Here is a 19,168-nt window from a genome sequence, read left to right on the forward strand (position 1 = left end):
CTCTGCCAAGGAATTCTTTGTCAAAGAGAATATTCTCCATTTCTGCAGCACTTCCAGCAGGGACCCCAATACTCAACATTCCCCCCATCCATCCCTCCCCGGGAGGAACAGCAGGAAATCCAACATGACATCTGGAATTGACACAAGAGCTTTTTGTCAGCCTGGCACTCCTCCTCCACTCTCCCCTAAATGAGTTTATTCCCATTTTTTTCCTAGTCTGCCAGGATTAAGAGGCCAGACAGAATCCAATTCTGAGGTATAATTACATTTCTGTCCACTTGAAACTCTTTTGCTGCCAGGGCTGTTAAAAGCCCGTGGCATCCATGTCAGCCCCAGGTTATTCATGGCAGCAGAGGATTGAGATCCTCCTTCTCCAGAATCAAGAGGGCTGTGAGGAAACAAAGAGGCATTTTGGCTCAGCTCTACTAATTATAAACCTTCAGCAAATTCTCTGCAAAACCAGCTGCTTTTTTTCTTTTTTAAATTCATAAAGGCGTCAAATTTATTTCCCTACCTCCCCCCACCCCATAACAGTCGATATATATAAAAATCACCAAATATGATCTTTTACGATATAAATTAAAAAAAAAATATGAGGCATCACCGTTTACATGATGTAAAAAGAGCTAAAAAAGAGCGATATAAACTACATTCAGAAAAGTGCATCTCCAAACATACAGGTAATGCTTTGGCTTGTTCCTGTGCCCCAGGTGCCAGCACGAGCTGGCCCCGTGTTCTGTCACTGTCCAAGGGCTCGTGGTCCCAGCACAGCCTGGGAGCACAGAGGGCTCTGGAAAGGGGGTTCTGCAAAAGGGGGTTCTGCACAGGGGGGACAGATCCAGTACAGAGGGATCTGTACAGAGAGTTTTCTGCACAGAAGGTTTTGCACAGGAGGTTCTGCACAGAGGGTTCTGCACAGAGAGAACAGATCCAGCACAGAGGGTTCTGTACAGAGAGTTCTGCACAGAGGGGACAGATCCAGCACAGGGGGCTCTGCACAGAGGGTTCTGCACAGAGGATTCTGCACAGAGAAGACAGATCCAGCACAGAGGGTTCTGTGCAGAGGGGACAGATCCAGCACAGAGGGTTCTGTACAGAGGGTTCTGCACAGAGAGAACAGATCCAGCACAGAGGATTCTGTACAGAGGGTTCTGCACAGAGGGGACAGATCCAGCACAGAGGGTTCTGCACAGAGAGAACAGATCCAGCACAGAGGGTTCTGTACAGAGGGTTCTGCACAGAGGGGACAGATCCAGCATAGGGGGCTCTGCACAGAGGGATCTGTACAGAGGATTCTGTACAGAGAGGACAGATCCAGCACAGAGGATTCTGCACAGAGAAGACAGATCCAGCACAGAGGGTTCTGCACAGAGGGTTCTGCACACAGGTTTCTGCACAGAGAGAACAGATCCAGCACAGAGGATTCTGTGCAGAGGTTTCTGCACAGAGAGAACAGATCCAGCACAGAGGATTCTGTGCAGAGGTTTCTGTACAGAGGATTCTGCACAGAGAGGACAGATCCAGCACAGGGGGCTCTGCACAGAGGGATCTGCAGAGAAGGTTCTGCACACAGGAGGCACATCCAGCACAGGGACACCCCAGGAGCCCTGGGGGCTCCTGCTCTGCTCTGGAAGCTCCTCCTGTGACGTGGGTGAGGTAGAAGCCACAAGAGCTCCTGAGGACTGAGGCCCCCTGCAGAAGCTGTGCAGTTTCCCCACGCTGGTCTCTCCCAGCTGTGGCAGGAGGTCTGGACTTGGCGAGGACGAGGCAGGGACAGAGGGAACCCCTGCAGATGGCAGCGTGCTCCTGGGCCTGCAGCTGCTGGGCACTGCAGGGTAACTCCAATCTTTGGTACAGTGGGGCTGCCAGGTGTGCAGAGCTGGCCCAGCAGTGCTGGCCCTCGCTCTGCCATGCAGGTGCAGGGATGGCTCCCAGCACAGGCTGGACAAGCTCCTCTCTCTGAGCAGCCCTGCACAACCTGGAGCTGAGCTCCTGCTTGGGAAAAGATCAGTGAAGTGCTCCCACTACAATTAAATAAATTATGGAACAAGGGCTTTCATAAAAGGGATCCCCTAAGTGCCCACAGGTGGGACAGTGCATCCTTGGAGCAGGGCAGGGAGCCTGGAAAAGAAACACCACCAGCTCCTATGGGCCACACTTTGCTCTGGGTTTGGCACAGAAAAACCATTTCATATTGTTAAAGCTTTTCAGGACTTCTGGTTGGTTGGGGCTTTTAGGGTTCTTTTTTTTCCTCTTGCAATTCAACACAGTATTTTTCATGTATTAAAGGAGCTTGGTTTCATTGAAACTTGCCTTATCCTGCTGTAAGTATTCACTTAGAAACTTAATTTTACTGCATTATGAAGCAATTTTCAATTTTTTATGGGGGAGAAGAGTGGAGGTGTGTGGAACCTTAATATGGTTTCCAATTTAAGAGCAGAACACTTTCAATGTTGCCCTATAAAGCAATATTTTAGCTAATTAACATTTGCTTTTCTTAGTTTCATTTCTCAGAGATAACATAATCACTCCACAAATCCCCAGCACTTAAAAACTGCTGGCCTTTCATGAATGAAATACAGATTATTAGTTCCCAAATCATCACAGAAGATTTCAGGACCTCAGTTCTCCAACCTGTACTATCTTCCAAGTGCACAACCACTTGGATATGCTTTGCTGGTTCCTGCATGGGGAATCTCCAGGTAATTTTAGATATTTGCTAGCATTTAAAATGTTTTCTCAGGTTCCCTGTTTGATTTGACTCCTATAAAGCTTATTTAAGTTGGGCCATAACATTTTTATGGAACTCTGAAATCAACAACTCACAGCAAAAGGCTGAGCTCCATTCCAGCTTCCTCTGCACAGCAAGAATGAGTGTCCAGGTAATTCTCCCCAAGAAATCCTCACTTTTCCACTGGGCCATGTGCTCAAACTCTGAGTGAATTCCTGGGCACCAGATGGATTATCTTTGGTTAAAAGGATGGTAAAATGTTACCAGCCCAAGAGACAGATGCAGGAGGAAGCTGAATTCCACTGAATTCCCTTCCAGGGGGTTTTGTTTGGACCCAGCAGCCCCAGAGGAAGCAAGAGCACAGATTTGTTTGGTATGACACAAACCAACACTGTCCTGAGGCTGGGACAGATCAAACCTTGGACATCAGCTCTGGATTTCCCCCAGCATTGGGAGAGCCCTTCTCTCAGGCCCTGGGGTGACTGCATTCTGTGTGACCTGTCTGATTATCCTGACATCTGGCTGGAAAATCCTTTATAAAATAATACTATTCACATACTTTTGAATCAGTATTTTCTGAACACCTTCAGATGCTGAATACTCAAGAAGAAGAATACCCATCTATGGTGAGAGCATGCTCCATGGCTTTCTGCTGGATCCAGGGACTGGAGGCGCCTCTGGAGCCCCAGGAGGGAACAGCAGGGGCTGCCCCAGGCAGAGCTGCTCTGGAGGCTGCTGCTCACTCCTGCTCTGCCAGCTCCCAGTCGGGTTCAGAGGCTCCTGTGCTCAGGCAGTGCAGACTCTTGTCAGGCTCCCACTCCTGCAGAGAACACACCCAGGCAGCCTGGGGAGGCAAACAGGCAGCTGTGCTTGGGCAGCAGCAGGAACACCAGCCCAGCAAACAGGAACGAGGCACGAGAGCAGAGCCCAGGCCCTTGGCAGACCCCCAGGCCCAGCCTGGCTGAGCTGGGCTGAGCTGCAAGCAGACGAGGCAGGGCACGGCCAGCCCGGCAGAGCTGCCAGCACGGGAGGTAACTCAGTACTGGAGCTGTGCAAAGTGGTGTGTGAGCAGCTCCTCAGCAGAGGGTCTGTGCCTGGCTTCCACAAAGATCTGCCTCAGGAAGTCCCGGCCGTGCTCCGAGATGTGCGAGGGCAGCTGCGGGTTCGTGGGCTGCGTGGCGATTTTGAAGATCGCGGCCATGGCCTCGTACTCGGCCCAGGGGGGCTTCTCTGTCAGCATCTCCACCACAGTGCAGCCCAGGCTCCTGCAGGGCAGACAGGAAACCCTTCAGAATCCCTCAGTGATGCCCTGGACCAACTGCCAGCCTGTGAGCATCCCTCAGTGATACCCAGTGCCCAGGGCTGCCCAGCAGCAGGGCCAGCCTGTGAGAATCCCCTCAGCAATGCCCAGCACCAACTGCCAGCCTGTGAGAATCCCCTCAGCAATGCCCAGCACCAACTGCCAGCCTGTGAGCACCCCTCAGCAATGCTCAGAGCTGCCCAGTGCCCAGGGCCAGCCTGTCAGAATCCCTCAGCAATGCCCAATGCCCAGGGGCAGCCTGTGAGCACCCCTCAGCAATGCTCAGAGCTGCCCAGTGCCCAGGGGCAGCCTGTGAGCATCCCTCAGTGATACCCAGTGCCCAGGGCTGCCCAGCAGCAGGGCCAGCCTGTGAGAATCCCCTCAGCAATGCCCAGCACCAACTGCCAGCCTGTGAGCACCCCTCAGCAATGCTCAGAGCTGCCCAGTGCCCAGGGGCAGCCTGTGAGCACCCCTCAGCAATGCTCAGAGCTGCCCAGCACCAATTGCCAGCCTGTCAGAATCCCTCAGCAATGCCCAATGCCCAGGGCCAGCCTGTGAGCACCCCTCAGCAATGCCCAGTGCCCAGGGGCAGCCTGTGAGCACCCCTCAGCAATGCTCAGAGCTGCCCAGCACCAGGGCCAGCCTGGAACAGCTCCTGGGGCAGTCTGTGCCCAGCAAGCCCCAGCCCAGAGCCAGAGCTGCCAAGAGCTGCTGCCCTGCTGCCTGCAAGGTGCCATGTCCTGCTCCCCTGGGCTCAGATCCTCCTCCCAGGGAATGTTTGTGTTCACAGGGGACAGGAGGAGCCTGTGGGACACCCCTGGAGGCACTGCTTGACCTCGCTGGTCCTTTGGGGGCTGCTGCCTCTGCTGTGGCTCAAAGGCACTCAGAGAACCAGGGGCACAGCTTGGCTGGGCTGGGAAGGGACCTTCAGACCATCCTGCTCCATGCCCTGCCATCTGCAGGGACACCTTCCACTAGAGCAGGCTGCTCAGAGGCTCAACCTGCTGAGCTGCAAGGTAGAAAACAGACTTTTTAACACTCAAGGTCGCTGAATCACTGACCCCACAAGTCATTTCATCAAAATCCCTGTTCAGTCACAGCCTCAAAATGCCCACGTTAGGAAAAAACAACCTAATAATATCTTCTCTTCATGAGGAACCAAGCATCAGTCAAAAAATAATTGGAGTCGTAACAGTTCCAAAGTGGGAAGGCAGTAAGTCAAATCCCTGTGGGACAGATGCTTCATTACCTGAAGGAAAATTCCCTGTGAAGTGAATGGGGCTCTGCAGGCTCCAGGGCAAGGATGTGATTCTGGGGACATGGCAGAGGCACCGTGCCTGCAGCACTTCCCAGGGACCATGGCTGCTGCAGCCCTGCATGCCTGGGCTTCATTCAAAAGGGATTAACTGCTTCCTCCAGGCCACAGATTAGCTAAAAGCCATTAGTGAATTTTAATATCCAATCCTGTGTTTTTATCACATCTTTCCATTCAAAAGGCAAATCTGCCTCCTCTACCTTAAATCTAAACCTTCTTTTGAGGTGAAGTGCAAGTGAAAGACATGTTGAGAGGCAGACTTGCATCAGCTGCCAAGACAAGGAAGGAAAGGAATTAAATGCAGTGAATATGCAAGAACTGATTTCTCAACAAGGTTTAAAACCCAACGTGAAAATTTTACAGTTTTCCAGCCATTTCAGACTTACTAGAAGAGAGTACAGAAAATGCAAACCATGTGTGCTGAAGTGCTGGGGGTTTGCACAAAAGCAAGCAGGGATATATTATTGTTTAGACTGATTTATACTGTTGAAGCAGATCCGGTTTCTTTAAGATATTCAGCAAACAGCAGGAATGTTTTTCATGTCAAGTCACTCCAGCAATAACAAATAGCTCACATATTCTGCTATTTAGGAAAAAGAAAAGTGGAGAGGGGCCTGCAGCAGTGGCACAGAGCCAGGTGGATGGATTTGTTACGTTTCTGAGCCTCTGGGCCATACACATCCACCCTGGGACCAGCGCTGCACTGGAAAATTCTGACCCCCCAAATAATGATTGGGATTGTAGGAACTGGAGCCTGGCCAGTGGGAATGGACCAATGTCAGCACCAAGAGGAAATCCACAACTGCACCAGCCCAGGGGGAAGGGCACGTGCTGCACTCTCCCCCCAAGATTCCCAACTGGGACAATCTGTAGGATTTAACTCTTTGCAGACAAGACACGTTCCAGCTGTTCCCAGTCACTGCCTGTACAGGAAACAGGCCCTGCTCTACTGTGGAGGCACAACCAGACCTTTTGTCCCTCTTGTTTACTTAAGTTTTATAATCTCACCTTTTTAAGGCCCTAAAAAATTAACATTTTGGCACAGGACCACTTTGCTCTTTTGACAGAGGCCGTTCCTTGGCTATGCCAATAATAGCACAGCTACACTTTCCATTCATGCAGATCATCTCTATCTGACCTGGATCTTTTCTGTTATTCCAGGTTTGGGCATCATTCCTTTAAGGCTAAAATTCTATTAACTTCCAGTACATTTTAACCATAACTCATTTCATATCTAAATGAATGGGCTCTCCCTAAACAACTTTCACTTGCTCTTCTAAGGGATATGACAGAACCACAGAATCTCCTGTGTTGGAAGGGACCCACAAGGATCATCATCCCAATTCCTGGCCCTGCAGAGAACACCCCAAGAATTCCACTAAGTGCCTGAGAAGGATGAAAGCATGGCACCAGCCAGAAAGCAAAAAAAAACAGCTATCAATTTGAGGGAGGAATGAGTGGAAACTGTTCCTGAAAATCTAAAACTGCTCCTGAAAAGTTGAGTGAGTTGTTGGGTGCTAACACTGCAAAGCACAGCCTGCAGAAGATCATGTCTTGAGTTCAAACCAGTGACTTCAATTCTCCTTAACTTTTCACCCCAAGCAGATGTGAGTTTGGACACTCAGGGGGCAGAAGGTGTGTGTGTGTGCTGGGCAGAGCCCTGTGCAGTTTGGGTACCCAGGTGTGACTCTGCTGGGCAGTTTGGGTACCCAGGTGTGTCTGTGCTGTGCAGTTTGGGTACCCAGGTGTGTCTGTGCTGTGCAGTTTGGGTGCCCAGCTGTGACTCTGCTGGGCAGTTTGGGTACCCAGGTGTGACTCTGCTGGGCAGTTTGGGTACCCAGGTGTGTCTGTGCTGTGCAGTTTGGGTACCCAGCTGTGACTCTGCTGGGCAGTTTGGGTACCCAGGTGTGTCTGTGCTGGGCAGTTTGGGTGCCCAGGTGGTACAAGGTGTCTGTGCTGTGCAGTTTGGGTGCCCAGCTGTGACTCTGCTGGGCAGTTTGGGTACCCAGGTGGTACAAGGTGTCTGTGCTGTGCAGTTTGGGTACCCAGGTGTGACTCTGCTGGGCAGTTTGGGTACCCAGGTGGTACAAGGTGTCTGTGCTGTGCAGTTTGGGTGCCCAGCTGTGACTCTGCTGGGCAGTTTGGGTGCCCAGGTGTGACTCTGCTGGGCAGTTTGGGTGCCCAGGTGTGTCTGTGCTGTGCAGTTTGGGTGCCCAGCTGTGACTCTGCTGGGCAGTTTGGGTACCCAGGTGGTACAAGGTGTCTGTGCTGTGCAGTTTGGGTGCCCAGCTGTGACTCTGCTGGGCAGTTTGGGTGCCCAGGTGTGACTCTGCTGTGCAGTTTGGGTACCCAGGTGTGACTCTGCTGTGCAGTTTGGGTGCCCAGGTGTGACTCTGCTGGGCAGTTTGGGTACCCAGGTGGTACAAGGTGTCTGTGCTGTGCAGTTTGGGTGCCCAGCTGTGACTCTGCTGGGCAGTTTGGGTGCCCAGGTGTGACTCTGCTGTGCAGTTTGGGTACCCAGGTGTGACTCTGCTGTGCAGTTTGGGTGCCCAGCTGTGACTCTGCTGTGCAGTTTGGATACCCAGGTGGTACAAGGTGTCTGTGCTGTGCAGTTTGGGTGCCCAGCTGTGACTCTGCTGTGCAGTTTGGGTACCCAGGTGGTACAAGGTGTCTGTGCTGTGCAGTTTGGGTGCCCAGCTGTGACTCTGCTGGGCAGTTTGGGTACCCAGGTGTGTCTGTGCTGTGCAGTTTGGGTGCCCAGGTGTGTCTGTGCTGTGCAGTTTGGGTACCCAGGTGGTACAAGGTGTCTGTGCTGTGCAGTTTGGGTGCCCAGCTGTGACTCTGCTGGGCAGTTTGGGTACCCAGGTGGTACAAGGTGTCTGTGCTGTGCAGTTTGGGTGCCCAGCTGTGACTCTGCTGGGCAGTTTGGGTGCCCAGGTGTGACTCTGCTGTGCAGTTTGGGTGCCCAGCTGTGACTCTGCTGTGCAGTTTGGGTACCCAGGTGGTACAAGGTGTCTGTGCTGTGCAGTTTGGGTGCCCAGCTGTGACTCTGCTGTGCAGAGCCCGTGGACAATGCAAGGCTCACCACACGTCCGCCTTCCTGCCGTAGCCTTCCCCGCTGATCACCTCGGGGCTCATCCAGTACGGGGTGCCCGTGACCGAGCGGATCCCTGTCCCCGACATGCAGATGGTCTGCAGCCTCTTGCTGGCCCCAAAGTCCCCCAGCTTCACGTTCCCAGCAGAGTCACGCAGGATGTTGGCACCTGGACAGAGGCAGAAAACCAAGACAGCTGTTTTCATGTGGTCCAGCTGTTGGACCTGCAGCCTGCAGAACGACATCCAACCCCAAATACCCGTGCTCATGGTATGGCTCTTTCCCCATTAAGCCTCAGGTGACCTGCTAAACATCATGGTCTTAATTCAGGCTGTAGACAAGCCAATTGCTAATGGCTGTAAATGGGAAAAACTTCAGGGAAAAGCACAAGGAAGTGAAGGGGGGAGGGAAATGAGAGCTGAGTCAGCACCAGCATTGTTACAGTGCCTGTAAACAGCTCAGCCAGCCTAGCAGGGCCCCCAGGCCAAGGACTGAGAGAGAACAGAGCTGTGTAGAGAAGGATTTTACTGGGATGCTGCTTTGGTGAGTGCTAGCATTGCTTTCTGGTCAGCTGGGTAACAGATGTAGCTAATTAAACCACTTTGAACTCCTACAATAAACAAGTCAATCTCCACTTTACTTGGTCAGAGGTCCTGAACACAAAGCACCAGGGAAAATGCAAACTTTAGAGCTCAGCTTTAATGTGGACACAAACTGAGGTTTAGACACCAAAACCAATTCTTCCTCCAAAGCTGCAATGAGATGAAGAACCCATTGCTGCCATTATCTGGTGCGTGTCCACGCCCATTCTGCTCCCCAGCAGGGTCCTCGTGCTGGGATCCTGGCCTGGCCCTGCCCTCACCCTTGATGTCCCTGTGCACGATCATGTTGCTGTGCAGGTAGGAGACGCCCTCGAGGATCTGCCGCGTGTATCTGCGCGTGACGTTCTCGGTGAGCGCCCCGTACGCCTTCAGCTGGTCCTTCACTGAGCCCTGCCAAACAACAGCACACACTGCCTGAGGCTGCCACAGCACACACCTGCACTGTCCATCCAGCTCCCACCAGCCTGCCTGCTCTGCACCCAAGGGGCTCAGCTGAGGCCGTCCTGGGAAGCTCTCTGAGCATCCTGCCCTAAGGAACCTTTTTAACAACAGCAAGGACAGGCTTCATGGCAAAAACAGCTTAAGGAGGCTCTGCTGGTACAACTGCTTGTGAAGACAGAAATAAAACAGTTCAGCAGACTGATCTGGTCAAAAGCCTCTCTTTTTGGAGAGTTTTAACCTCACTTGCTGTACCATGACTCTGGTAATTCATGTACCAGGATTTACATGTTACCCCAAGTCCTTTGAGGTACTCTGGTAGAACAAATTTAGACTGGCATTAGTGACTGTTACAGAGAATGCATTTCAAGTACAAGACAGTTAGGGAAAAAACCACAGAAGTTATTTGGGCATAAATAAAATTAAAGTGGTGGCATTATGAGCCAGTGGGAGAAGGCACAGCCCTAGGAGGGTCTGAGGTGGATGACACAGTTAGGGAGATCACAGAAACCTATAAAGCAGCTAACAAAGCCAGCCACCTCCCTCCTGGTCCCTGCTGGGCTCTCTCACCCCTGGCATGTACTCCATGAAGATGGTCAAGGTCTTCTCTGCTCGGTCCCTCAAGCAGCCGTAGTACTGCACAATGCGGTCGTGCTGGAGATTCTTCAGCAGCTGGATCTCACACTCCAGGGCACTCACTTCCTATGGTTGAAGGAGAAAATAAGATTGCAGCCCAAGGAAATATATAATAAGTATAAAAAAATAATAAATTTGTCACGTCCCTGGCAGGATGAGAACACTGCTCCACTGAGAAGTGTAATCCATGACAAGGCTTCATCTGCTTTAATGGCAAATGTTACCAGGCAGTATCAGACATGGGTTCAGTACCAGAAAAACCTTTTCTTGCCTTGATTCTGCCAGCTGCATGGCTTTACCCTGCTGGCCAAAAGGATTCTCCCCCCACAACACAGCTAGAACCTCACTTCTCTCACTAAGCTGAGGGCAGGGAGTGTAATTACGAAACAGCTCTGAATACAGTTATAGAACTGGAACTTCAACCCATTGGGGAGCAAAACAACAGGTGCTGAGAGTTGCTGAGCTTCTGTCACCCTGTCCTGTTGTGATTCACACTGATGATTTACTGGATAAACCCTACAGATTCCTCTCCTATTTACTGCAAAGAATCTGCAGTTCTGCACATGAAACTGATCCTTTGCTTTTGCCACAGACACCAGGGTATCACAGGGCAAAGAGGTTATCCAGCAATTTCAGATGTAATCACAGATTGTCTGTTGCTCAGAAAAAGTATCAGGTTCTTACTGAGGATTTATGGAAAAAGGAATAATGTTTTCTCCCCAAATTAGTCCTATTTAACTCTTTCCAGCTCTGCCATGGGAAGGTTATCAGGTTCAGCATGGGGAGAGGATGCAGAACCTTGGAGCAGGAACCTGGATGTTGTAGGGACACATGGAACCAGAGGAGGCTGCTTAATCAGACCAAATAATAGTTTAAGGTTTGGAGTTTCAGTGATTTCAAAATATATTTCAGCCAGTTCCTCCTTGGCTTAGTTACTGTCTGATTTACAACACAGACATAGTAGAACTTCCCAATTTAGGACATATTTTGGCACCAATATCCCATATAAAATCAGAATAATTAAATCTTCATGGATCAGTTATTTGAGCTGAAAGTGAAGTTGTTGAGAATTGGGAAACTAGTACATTGTTAAAACACTAGCAAAGAACCCAAAGGCCATTCCAGCCCCATGCCCTGTGCAGGGAGCTGAGGGCTGTCCCACAATTTCAAGGTGCCCATCCCATCTCCACTGCCTCTAAAGCATTGTCACATCACTCTTCTTGATTAATTTATACCCCACAGCTCAATTTGTTTCTAAGGACATGAAGAATTCTGAACTGAAAACTGGTAATTAATGCACTTGATACAGGGTGTACCATATAAACCCAGAAGTGGGTTCTGCATGTACAAGCAGCTTTTCTTGTTCAAAAAAGAAAAAAAAAACAACTCTAGTCTTGCTGGGTTTGGTTTCATTCACATCCATGTCTAACCAGGAACACAGGGCAGTCTAGTATTCCTCAAGTAACCTGGCAAAAACCCAAAACGCTGAGAAAGGAGAGCCAAGAATGAAGCCAGAAAATGGATTTTAGTTTCAGGCTGAAGTTAATAACACAGAAAAGTAATTTTTAAATGACTCCTATTCTTCTCCACATGACTTGAAACCTTAGCACAAACTGAACAAGGTGCCAGCTCTCAAGGGCAGGCAGAGAGAGGCTGTGAGGGCTCCAGGCTGGGGTGAGCAGTGATTACCTTGCTGGTCTCGGGGCTCTCGGGGTCGAACTGCACCTGCTTGGCCGCCAGCTCCCGGCCCGTGTCCACGTCGTAGCACAGGTAGACGCGGCCGAAGGCGCCCTGGCCCAGCAGCTTCCCCCGGCGCCAGTTGATGGGAGCACTGGGGGCTGGGAGACAACAGCCCTGCTCACACACTGCTGGGCTGGGGGGCTCCCCAGGGACCAACCCACCACCCTGGGGCTGGGAGACAACAGCCCTGCTCACACACTGCTGGGCTGGGGGGCTCACCAGGGACCAGCCCACCACCCTGGGGCTGGAGCAGGGAGTCTGGAGAGGAGTTCATGGCAGAACTGAACAGAACCCAACCAGACTCAATCCAGACTCATTAATGACACCCCAAAACACTCTGCAAATGTCTTTTACAGACAAGTTATTCTATGGGGTCGATGAAATTTCATTCTGCCAGCAGGTGGATTCTACAAAATCACTACTTTAAGAGATGATGGAGCAATTAAAGAGCAGCTTCCAACCCCTGATCTATAGTTATCACATGCATCAGATGAGGAAGAGCTGGATTAGCCTTGCTAAACCAACCCCAGGCAGCTGGGAATGACTTAAGCTTCTGGGACAACTTGAAGGACATTATTCTGAGGTTCTCTGCTGAGCTAGCTTGGGGTTACCTCTGTGGGAAACATTTCACTGCAAGTCTCTCTCTAACCAGAAAGATTAGAAGCTGGGTCTGGAGTTCACATTCAGAGCTGTCCCTGCCCACAGCCCAGGGACATTTCCCAGCCCAGGGGACATTTCCCATCCCCAGGGGACATTATTCCCAGCCCAGGGACACCATTTCCCAGTTTCCCAGCCTACACTTGGTGGGCAGGCTCCTCTCCTGCACGCCCAGGGCGCTCTCGCTGTCGGCGCTGCGCAGGCGCCCACGCGGCTCCAGGCACTGCAGCGCCAGCCCCAGGGACATTTCCCATTCCCAGGGACATTTCCCATCCCCAGGGGACATTATTCCCAGCCCAGGGACACCATTTCCCAGTTTCCCAGCCTACACTTGGTGGGCAGGCTCCTCTCCTGCACGCCCAGGGCGCTCTCGCTGTCGGCGCTGCGCAGGCGCCCGCGCGGCTCCAGGCACTGCAGCGCCAGCCCCAGGGACATTTCCCATCCCCAGGGGACATTTCCCATCCCCAGGGGACATTATTCCCAGCCCAGGGACACCATTTCCCAGTTTCCCAGCCTACACTTGGTGGGCAGGCTCCTCTCCTGCACGCCCAGGGCGCTCTCGCTGTCGGCGCTGCGCAGGCGCCCGCGCGGCTCCAGGCACTGCAGCGCCAGCCCCAGGCTCTCCCCGTTGCTGCTCAGGGAACGGCTCGAAGGCACCAGCGTGAACAGATTGCCCTGGTGGCGGCGGATCCGGGGAAACGTCCTCCGCCCTGGGGGAAGGAAAGGTTCCAGTAAATGCTTCCAGCGGAAGGGATGGCCGGGGGCTGAGCAGGGAAAGGGACAGAAATCCATCCCATGTTCTGCTCTGTTCCCATGGAGCAGAACCTGCTGCCAAACAGACGAGATGTAAAAATGTAACAGCTCAGGGCTGGTGCTGTCTGAGCTCAGCACAGCTCTGGATCATTCCCAAAGCAGAAGGCAGAGAACACTTTGTAATGCCCTCAGCGCTGTGAGATCTAAACTTACCTTCCAAAGGAAAAATCTGCTTTGCAGGCTCTGAGCACAAGCTCCGAGTTTTGTTAAAAAATCACTTTCTAGATAACGTGCCTGGACTTGCAAATAAAAACCATACACAAAGATTGTGCCAACTTGCACCTCGTGAAATTTTGAGAGATTAATTTGCATAAAGCCATCTGATGAGCAGAGATGTAATTCTTTAAGTCCCTGCTATATTTAAAAGATCCAGAAGCAAGTCTGCAATGCAAATTAGAAACGCATAACAAATCTCTGTGGTAGGAAACTACTTATATAGGGCAAGTCCAACAATCCCCCTACCCAGCCTGGATCGCCCCAGAAAGGACAAAGCAAACAAAGAACTACAAACAGCAACCACTGGTTTCCATGCAAATGTGGCACCAGGCAGGGCAGCACTGGCTGCTGTGACCAGGGCGCTGCCAGGCTCTCCAGACAGGAGTCATCCCCACTGTGCAGAGGCTGCCACGGCCTCTCGGTCCCTGCCAGGCTGGGATGGGGCTCTGAGCCCGGCTCACCGTCGCTGTAGTCCTTGTGCTGCACCGACACGTTGTAGCGCCGCGGGTACGTCCCGCCCTTGCCCGCCTTGTCCTGGATCTGGTTCTCACGGTCTGGCACGAGAAGCAAAGACAAGAGTGAGGCTCCTTCAAAAAATGCAACTTCTAATGACAGAATGTTCCTGTAACAGCAGGTTTTTAGGAAGAGGCGGTAAATAATTCATGGCTTTTCCAACATATCCCCAGATCTGGTATTTAAACAATCCCAGCAAGCAGGGGGGGTCCAGCCAAGAGCAGAAGATGTCAGGACCAAAGCTCTGTAGCAAACCATACCTGAGAACTCCTGCCTGTTGTCAGGAAAGCTCTGCGCCCTCGACATCCGGGACTTCCGAAAAGAAGGGCTATTACGGAAAGAAGGCAAGAATAAGTTTTGCTGGTGCTTGGGGTATTTTTTTGTTGTTTTGTCTTTTAAAGGAACAAGTAGAGCCTTGTCTAAAAGAGGTTTAAATACCCTACAGCCAGATGCTCTCAGAGAGGCGGCTCCACACAGGCTGCTTGCTTTAGAATTTTGTATTTATAACATAAAGCTACTGAAGCACCAGCTTTTTGGTCTGTGGTTGTGCCAGAAAATAACACAGCCTTAAGGAATACTTAAGAATACTCTTTAAGAATACACTGGGATATAGGTAGGAAGTGAGTTCTTGTTTCCCTCCAAGAAGATGTACGAGACAGAAACCAGGGCTTTATGCAAGTACAACTGGCATTTCCATCTGAGCACACAGTTCTCACCAGTTTGTACATTTGTACCTGGCTGCTCACCTGTCCAAGGACTGGCAGCTTCCTGACACCGAGTTTTCAGCACTGCTTAGAGGGTCCAACATCTGCAACAGAGAAGAAACCACAGAGCACCATCAGTGCAGTCCAGGCACAGGAGAGGCTGTGCCAGAGGAGCAGAGCCCAAAGCTGCTTGCCTGCAGGATGTCCAGCTTAAGAAGGGAGTCTAAGCCTATTTAAATGGACAATTTTCCCTTATCTCTCACAGAAATCAGGAATAATTTTACTTCATATAAAATTTGAGGCACTGCATTAGTTGCTGAAGGACTCTGCTGTGAAAAATGCAAGCTTTAGAAGCCTTGTGCTGCGTTTTGATCTCAACTGGCTCCAGAACAGCCTGCTGGTGCTGCTGCCTCCACCTGCAAGTTGTCCTTTGGCCTCACTTCCCACTTTTTTGAATGGAAAGCAGAGTTTCAAAAGCAAAAAGGTCACACAAAGCTGGTGATAGGAAGCCTTGTCACATGTGTGACAGCAACAAAAGTGCTCAGTCAGAGGTGGAGGGGCAATGCCCAGAATGGGGAACTGCTTCTGGCAGCCCAACAAAGGCTTTGAACTCACACAGTTACAATCTGAAGCAGTTTAAATGCACAAAGCAGCACTTTTAGAATCCCAGAATGGTTTGGGTTGCAAAGGACTTTAAGGGTAATCCAACTCCACTTCCTGCCACGGGCAGGGACACCTTGCACTACATCAGGTTGCTCTAAGGCTGCCCTTGGACACTCCCAGGCACGGAGCAGCCACAGCTTTCTGGCCAGCCTGTGCTGGCCAGCGAGGGGCTGGCGCAGCCCCGCAGGGACGGGCGGGCAGGGGCGGCCCAGACTCACGCACTGCTCGCTGGTCTCGGGGATGAACTCGCCCTCGCTGTGGATGCTGGTGTAGGAGCCCTGGCGCGCGATGCGCTGCTGCCGCTCGGGGACGTAGCCGGGCGGGGGCGAGCTGCGGCCGGTGCTCTGCGCGCCTGCGACGGGGACAGCGACAGGGACAATGACAGCAGCGGCACCGCTGCCGCACCCAGCCACACACCCTGCCCTCACCACAGCCACGCCACAGCCACCCCGCAGCCGGCACACGCGGACCCAGAACACCAAACGGCCTGAGGCGCGCCCGAACGGGTGTTCTAGGTGCTACAACATCATTGCTGGTGTTCCAGATAGATCATCATATATCAGAGATCATCACAGATCATCCAGAGAGATACAACATCATTGCTGACATTCTAGATAAAACATCATTGTTGATGTTCTAGATACAACATTATTGTTGATGTTCTAGATACATCATCATTGCTGGTGTTCTAGATACAACATCATTGCTGGTGTTCTAGATACAACATAATCGCTGATGTTCTAGATACAAGATTATTGCTGATGTTCTAGATAGATCATGGTTGATGTTCTAGACACAAGATTATTGCTGATGTTCTAGATGCTACAAGATTAATGCTGATGTTCTAGATACATTATTGCTGATGTTCTAGATACAAGATTATTGCTGATGTTCCAGATGCTACAAGATTATTGCTGATGTTCCAGATGCTACAAGATTACTGCTGACGTCTCAGATGCTACAAGATTATTGTTGATGTTCTAGATACTACAAGATTACTGCTAAAGCTCCTGACAAAGCAGTCACCTATTTCTAATCTCTTCTGCTCAACCTTCTGAGCTTAATTTCAGTTTAATCATCTGTTAGTGGCACTACCTGAAGAGTTTCTCTTGTGCTACCTACTGAGAGAAAGTTCACCCTTAGGGTTTATTTTTTTCCTTGCAGCCTCCAAGATGAAACTTTAGATACAGGAAGAAAAAAAAAACCCTTTTAGCAGTGACCTATCCACCTGCAGCTGCCACCAATTCCCACTGTGAGCTCCAAGATCTGCTGTGGTCCAGCTCGAGGTCACACAGGGAGTCAGAGGCAGCAGGTGAAGGTCAGCTCTCAAGCTGTGCTCCTCACAACACTGCCTTTAATTAACTGTGTGTACTCAGGTGCTAGGAAAGATGGGTAAAGATCAGCAAATATTCTGCCAAGGAAAATATTTTCCATAGAAGTTGTAATAAAGAGTGAAGGCGAAGATCTGGGAGAGGGGAGCACACACCTTTCAGGGGGCTGAAAAGCAGAGCACACACCTTTCAGGGGGCTGCAGAAGGAAAACAAACAATGCTGGCACAGCTTAGAGAGCAAGGGGGGTGAACTACATGAAAAAAAAAAGGAATTGGTAAAATCACAGGATCATTAAGGCTGGAGAAGACTCCAAGACCACGAAGCCAAGATCGCCCAGTCCCTGATCTGCTGCCCAGAGGCACCAGGGGATTTGCCAAGCAGCTCCCAGGGTTCAGGGAGCCTGGCTGGGTGGGACAGCCCCCAGCCCTGCAGCACTTTCACTCCTTCCGACAGAGGCAGGGCCAGAGGCTGCCCAGGGCCCCTGGCAGCGGCCCAGGGCTGCTGGGGAAAGGCCCCAGCCCTGGGCAGGAAAGGGAAGTCGGCACTAAATCCATGTATATCAAAGGAAGTGAGTGGAAAAAACACAAGCCCTGCCAGAATGCTTAGCAACATTTTTTTTTTTTTTTTCTTTTAAATAAAAGTTATCTTTACTTCCAAAGCTCTGAACTGGTGACAACAGGCTTAAGGCCATTTGGAGCTCAGGAACCACTCAGGTCCCTCTCCTGCCTGAAAAAAGCTTTTACCTGAACACTGCTTTGGCTCTAATGGTGTGACATGGCACGAGCTGGAAAGTCTCCATGCCTGGAATACCAGAAACAGGGCATGCTCCTTTGCCAAACCAAAGACAGGAAAAGTGAAGGAAGAAGAAATTGATGCAAGACTGAGCTATTGCCAAATTATCAGCAGAGCTCTGACAGAACTGGAACCCTCTGGACCTCTTCATAATGTAACAGTCTGGTACTCTGACACACTCAGAAAATAAAACCAATGGTTTCTTGACTGATGAATGACAAACTATACAGAAAGCATCCATGAGCTGGGATAAGAGGAAGGAGTGTGTAACTGGGATTGAGAAGGGGCCCCTTATTACCACACAGTTTGCCCATGACAGACACTTGCTACAGTCTGTTGGCTTTGGCACCATCATCTGGATACCTCAGAATGTCAGTAAAGTGAAATATATATATAGATATACTTTAAATAAAATAATTTTGGCATTCAATTTGTCTGTTATAGAAGAAACATGGTATTCAGACATGCATGGCTAGCACTTTTCAGGACCAAGGAATGCTGCTCTTTTTATGCACATTAACTTCAGACTAGGAAGGATGGAAAAGGCTTTTTGTTCCCATTTCAGTCACGTACTTCACAAGCTTTCAGTACTTCTTTGTTTCTTTGCTGCCTCATAAAAGCAAACTGTCCAGAAGGGGATCAGCAAACTCTTCACAGGATCCAAGCAGGTTTGTCAGACAAGTCCCACACTGAGAACTACTGCTGCAGCTCACAGGACTTCCCTCTGAGCTCATTCTCCAGTTACCTCTGGTCAGAGCAGTGCAGATCCAGCTCTGCCTCAGTATGGAGACTGCTGTGGTTCAAGCTGATTTATTATCTGACACTTTGCACTGCAAATACTGATCTAAAACCATGCAGTAATTCTGCCTCAAGTTTAAAGAGCTAATGAAACTGAAGCACCCCTTTGTCACAGTGAAGAACTTGCAAACAAAACAACTCTGACATTCCCAGCTCCTGGGACTGCCCTTTGGGACCTCCAAACCTGTCCTCAGGCTCTGACAAGCCCCAGAACAGCTGGGCAACAACCAGAGTCATTCTCTGCTTCTGGTTCCAGCAAAATGCACCTCCTCTCATTTCTGGAGCAGAAATGGCTCACACAGAGCATTTCACACTCTCACCTTCCTCCTGCACTTCCACTGCTCACTGAGCCTCACACCAAGGAGCCAAATCCTAAACCACACACTTTTTTGGGCCCATAAATCCTTGAAGATGTTTTACATGTTTTAGTTTTTCATATAAAGGTGAACAGCTTTGAGCATCACTCCAGAACAGATTTGAACTGTGCTACACAGTTACAGAAGGTTGTAACACAGAGACTGGGAGAAATCAGGCAGATCTGCCAGAGATGGAAGTCATTAAAACTACAGAAATCTTACATGAACCTTTTCCCTACACAGGAGTTCACTGAGCTAACAGAGACCCAAAGAAAGGAGACAAAGGTACATACTACTCTGATTTTTAAATTATCTTTTGTGCACCTCTGATTTTGGCTTGTGCTCTACTCACCTGATAATTCCAAGAGTGAAAGTTTAGGCAACTCAGAGACACTAGGATATGCAATAATAATTCCTAGTAAAATGCTTGATTACAGGAGGCAGGACAGATTCCAAAGCCCGAATAAA

General features: G+C 50.4%; 1 protein-coding gene across 1 annotated transcript in view; it reads right to left on the reverse strand.

The window, feature by feature from the left end:
• Window positions 1–1,999: 1,999 nt before the first annotated feature.
• MAP3K3 (mitogen-activated protein kinase kinase kinase 3) overlaps window positions 2,000–19,168 on the reverse strand; it is a 36,139-nt gene continuing 18,970 nt past the window's right edge. Inside the window, exons 9-18 of the mRNA XM_056511965.1 lie at window positions 15,641–15,774; window positions 14,802–14,863; window positions 14,316–14,383; window positions 14,004–14,096; window positions 13,032–13,223; window positions 11,806–11,954; window positions 10,051–10,182; window positions 9,303–9,432; window positions 8,432–8,609; window positions 2,000–3,996 (exon numbers count right to left, since the gene is read on the reverse strand). Coding sequence (XP_056367940.1) covers window positions 3,768–3,996; window positions 8,432–8,609; window positions 9,303–9,432; window positions 10,051–10,182; window positions 11,806–11,954; window positions 13,032–13,223; window positions 14,004–14,096; window positions 14,316–14,383; window positions 14,802–14,863; window positions 15,641–15,774 — 1,367 coding nt within the window. The 3' untranslated portion in view covers window positions 2,000–3,767. The remainder of the gene's footprint in view (window positions 3,997–8,431; window positions 8,610–9,302; window positions 9,433–10,050; window positions 10,183–11,805; window positions 11,955–13,031; window positions 13,224–14,003; window positions 14,097–14,315; window positions 14,384–14,801; window positions 14,864–15,640; window positions 15,775–19,168) is intronic.

The sequence above is a fragment of the Oenanthe melanoleuca genome, chromosome 27 (assembly GCF_029582105.1).
Source record: "Oenanthe melanoleuca isolate GR-GAL-2019-014 chromosome 27, OMel1.0, whole genome shotgun sequence".
NCBI lineage: Eukaryota > Metazoa > Chordata > Aves > Passeriformes > Muscicapidae > Oenanthe > Oenanthe melanoleuca.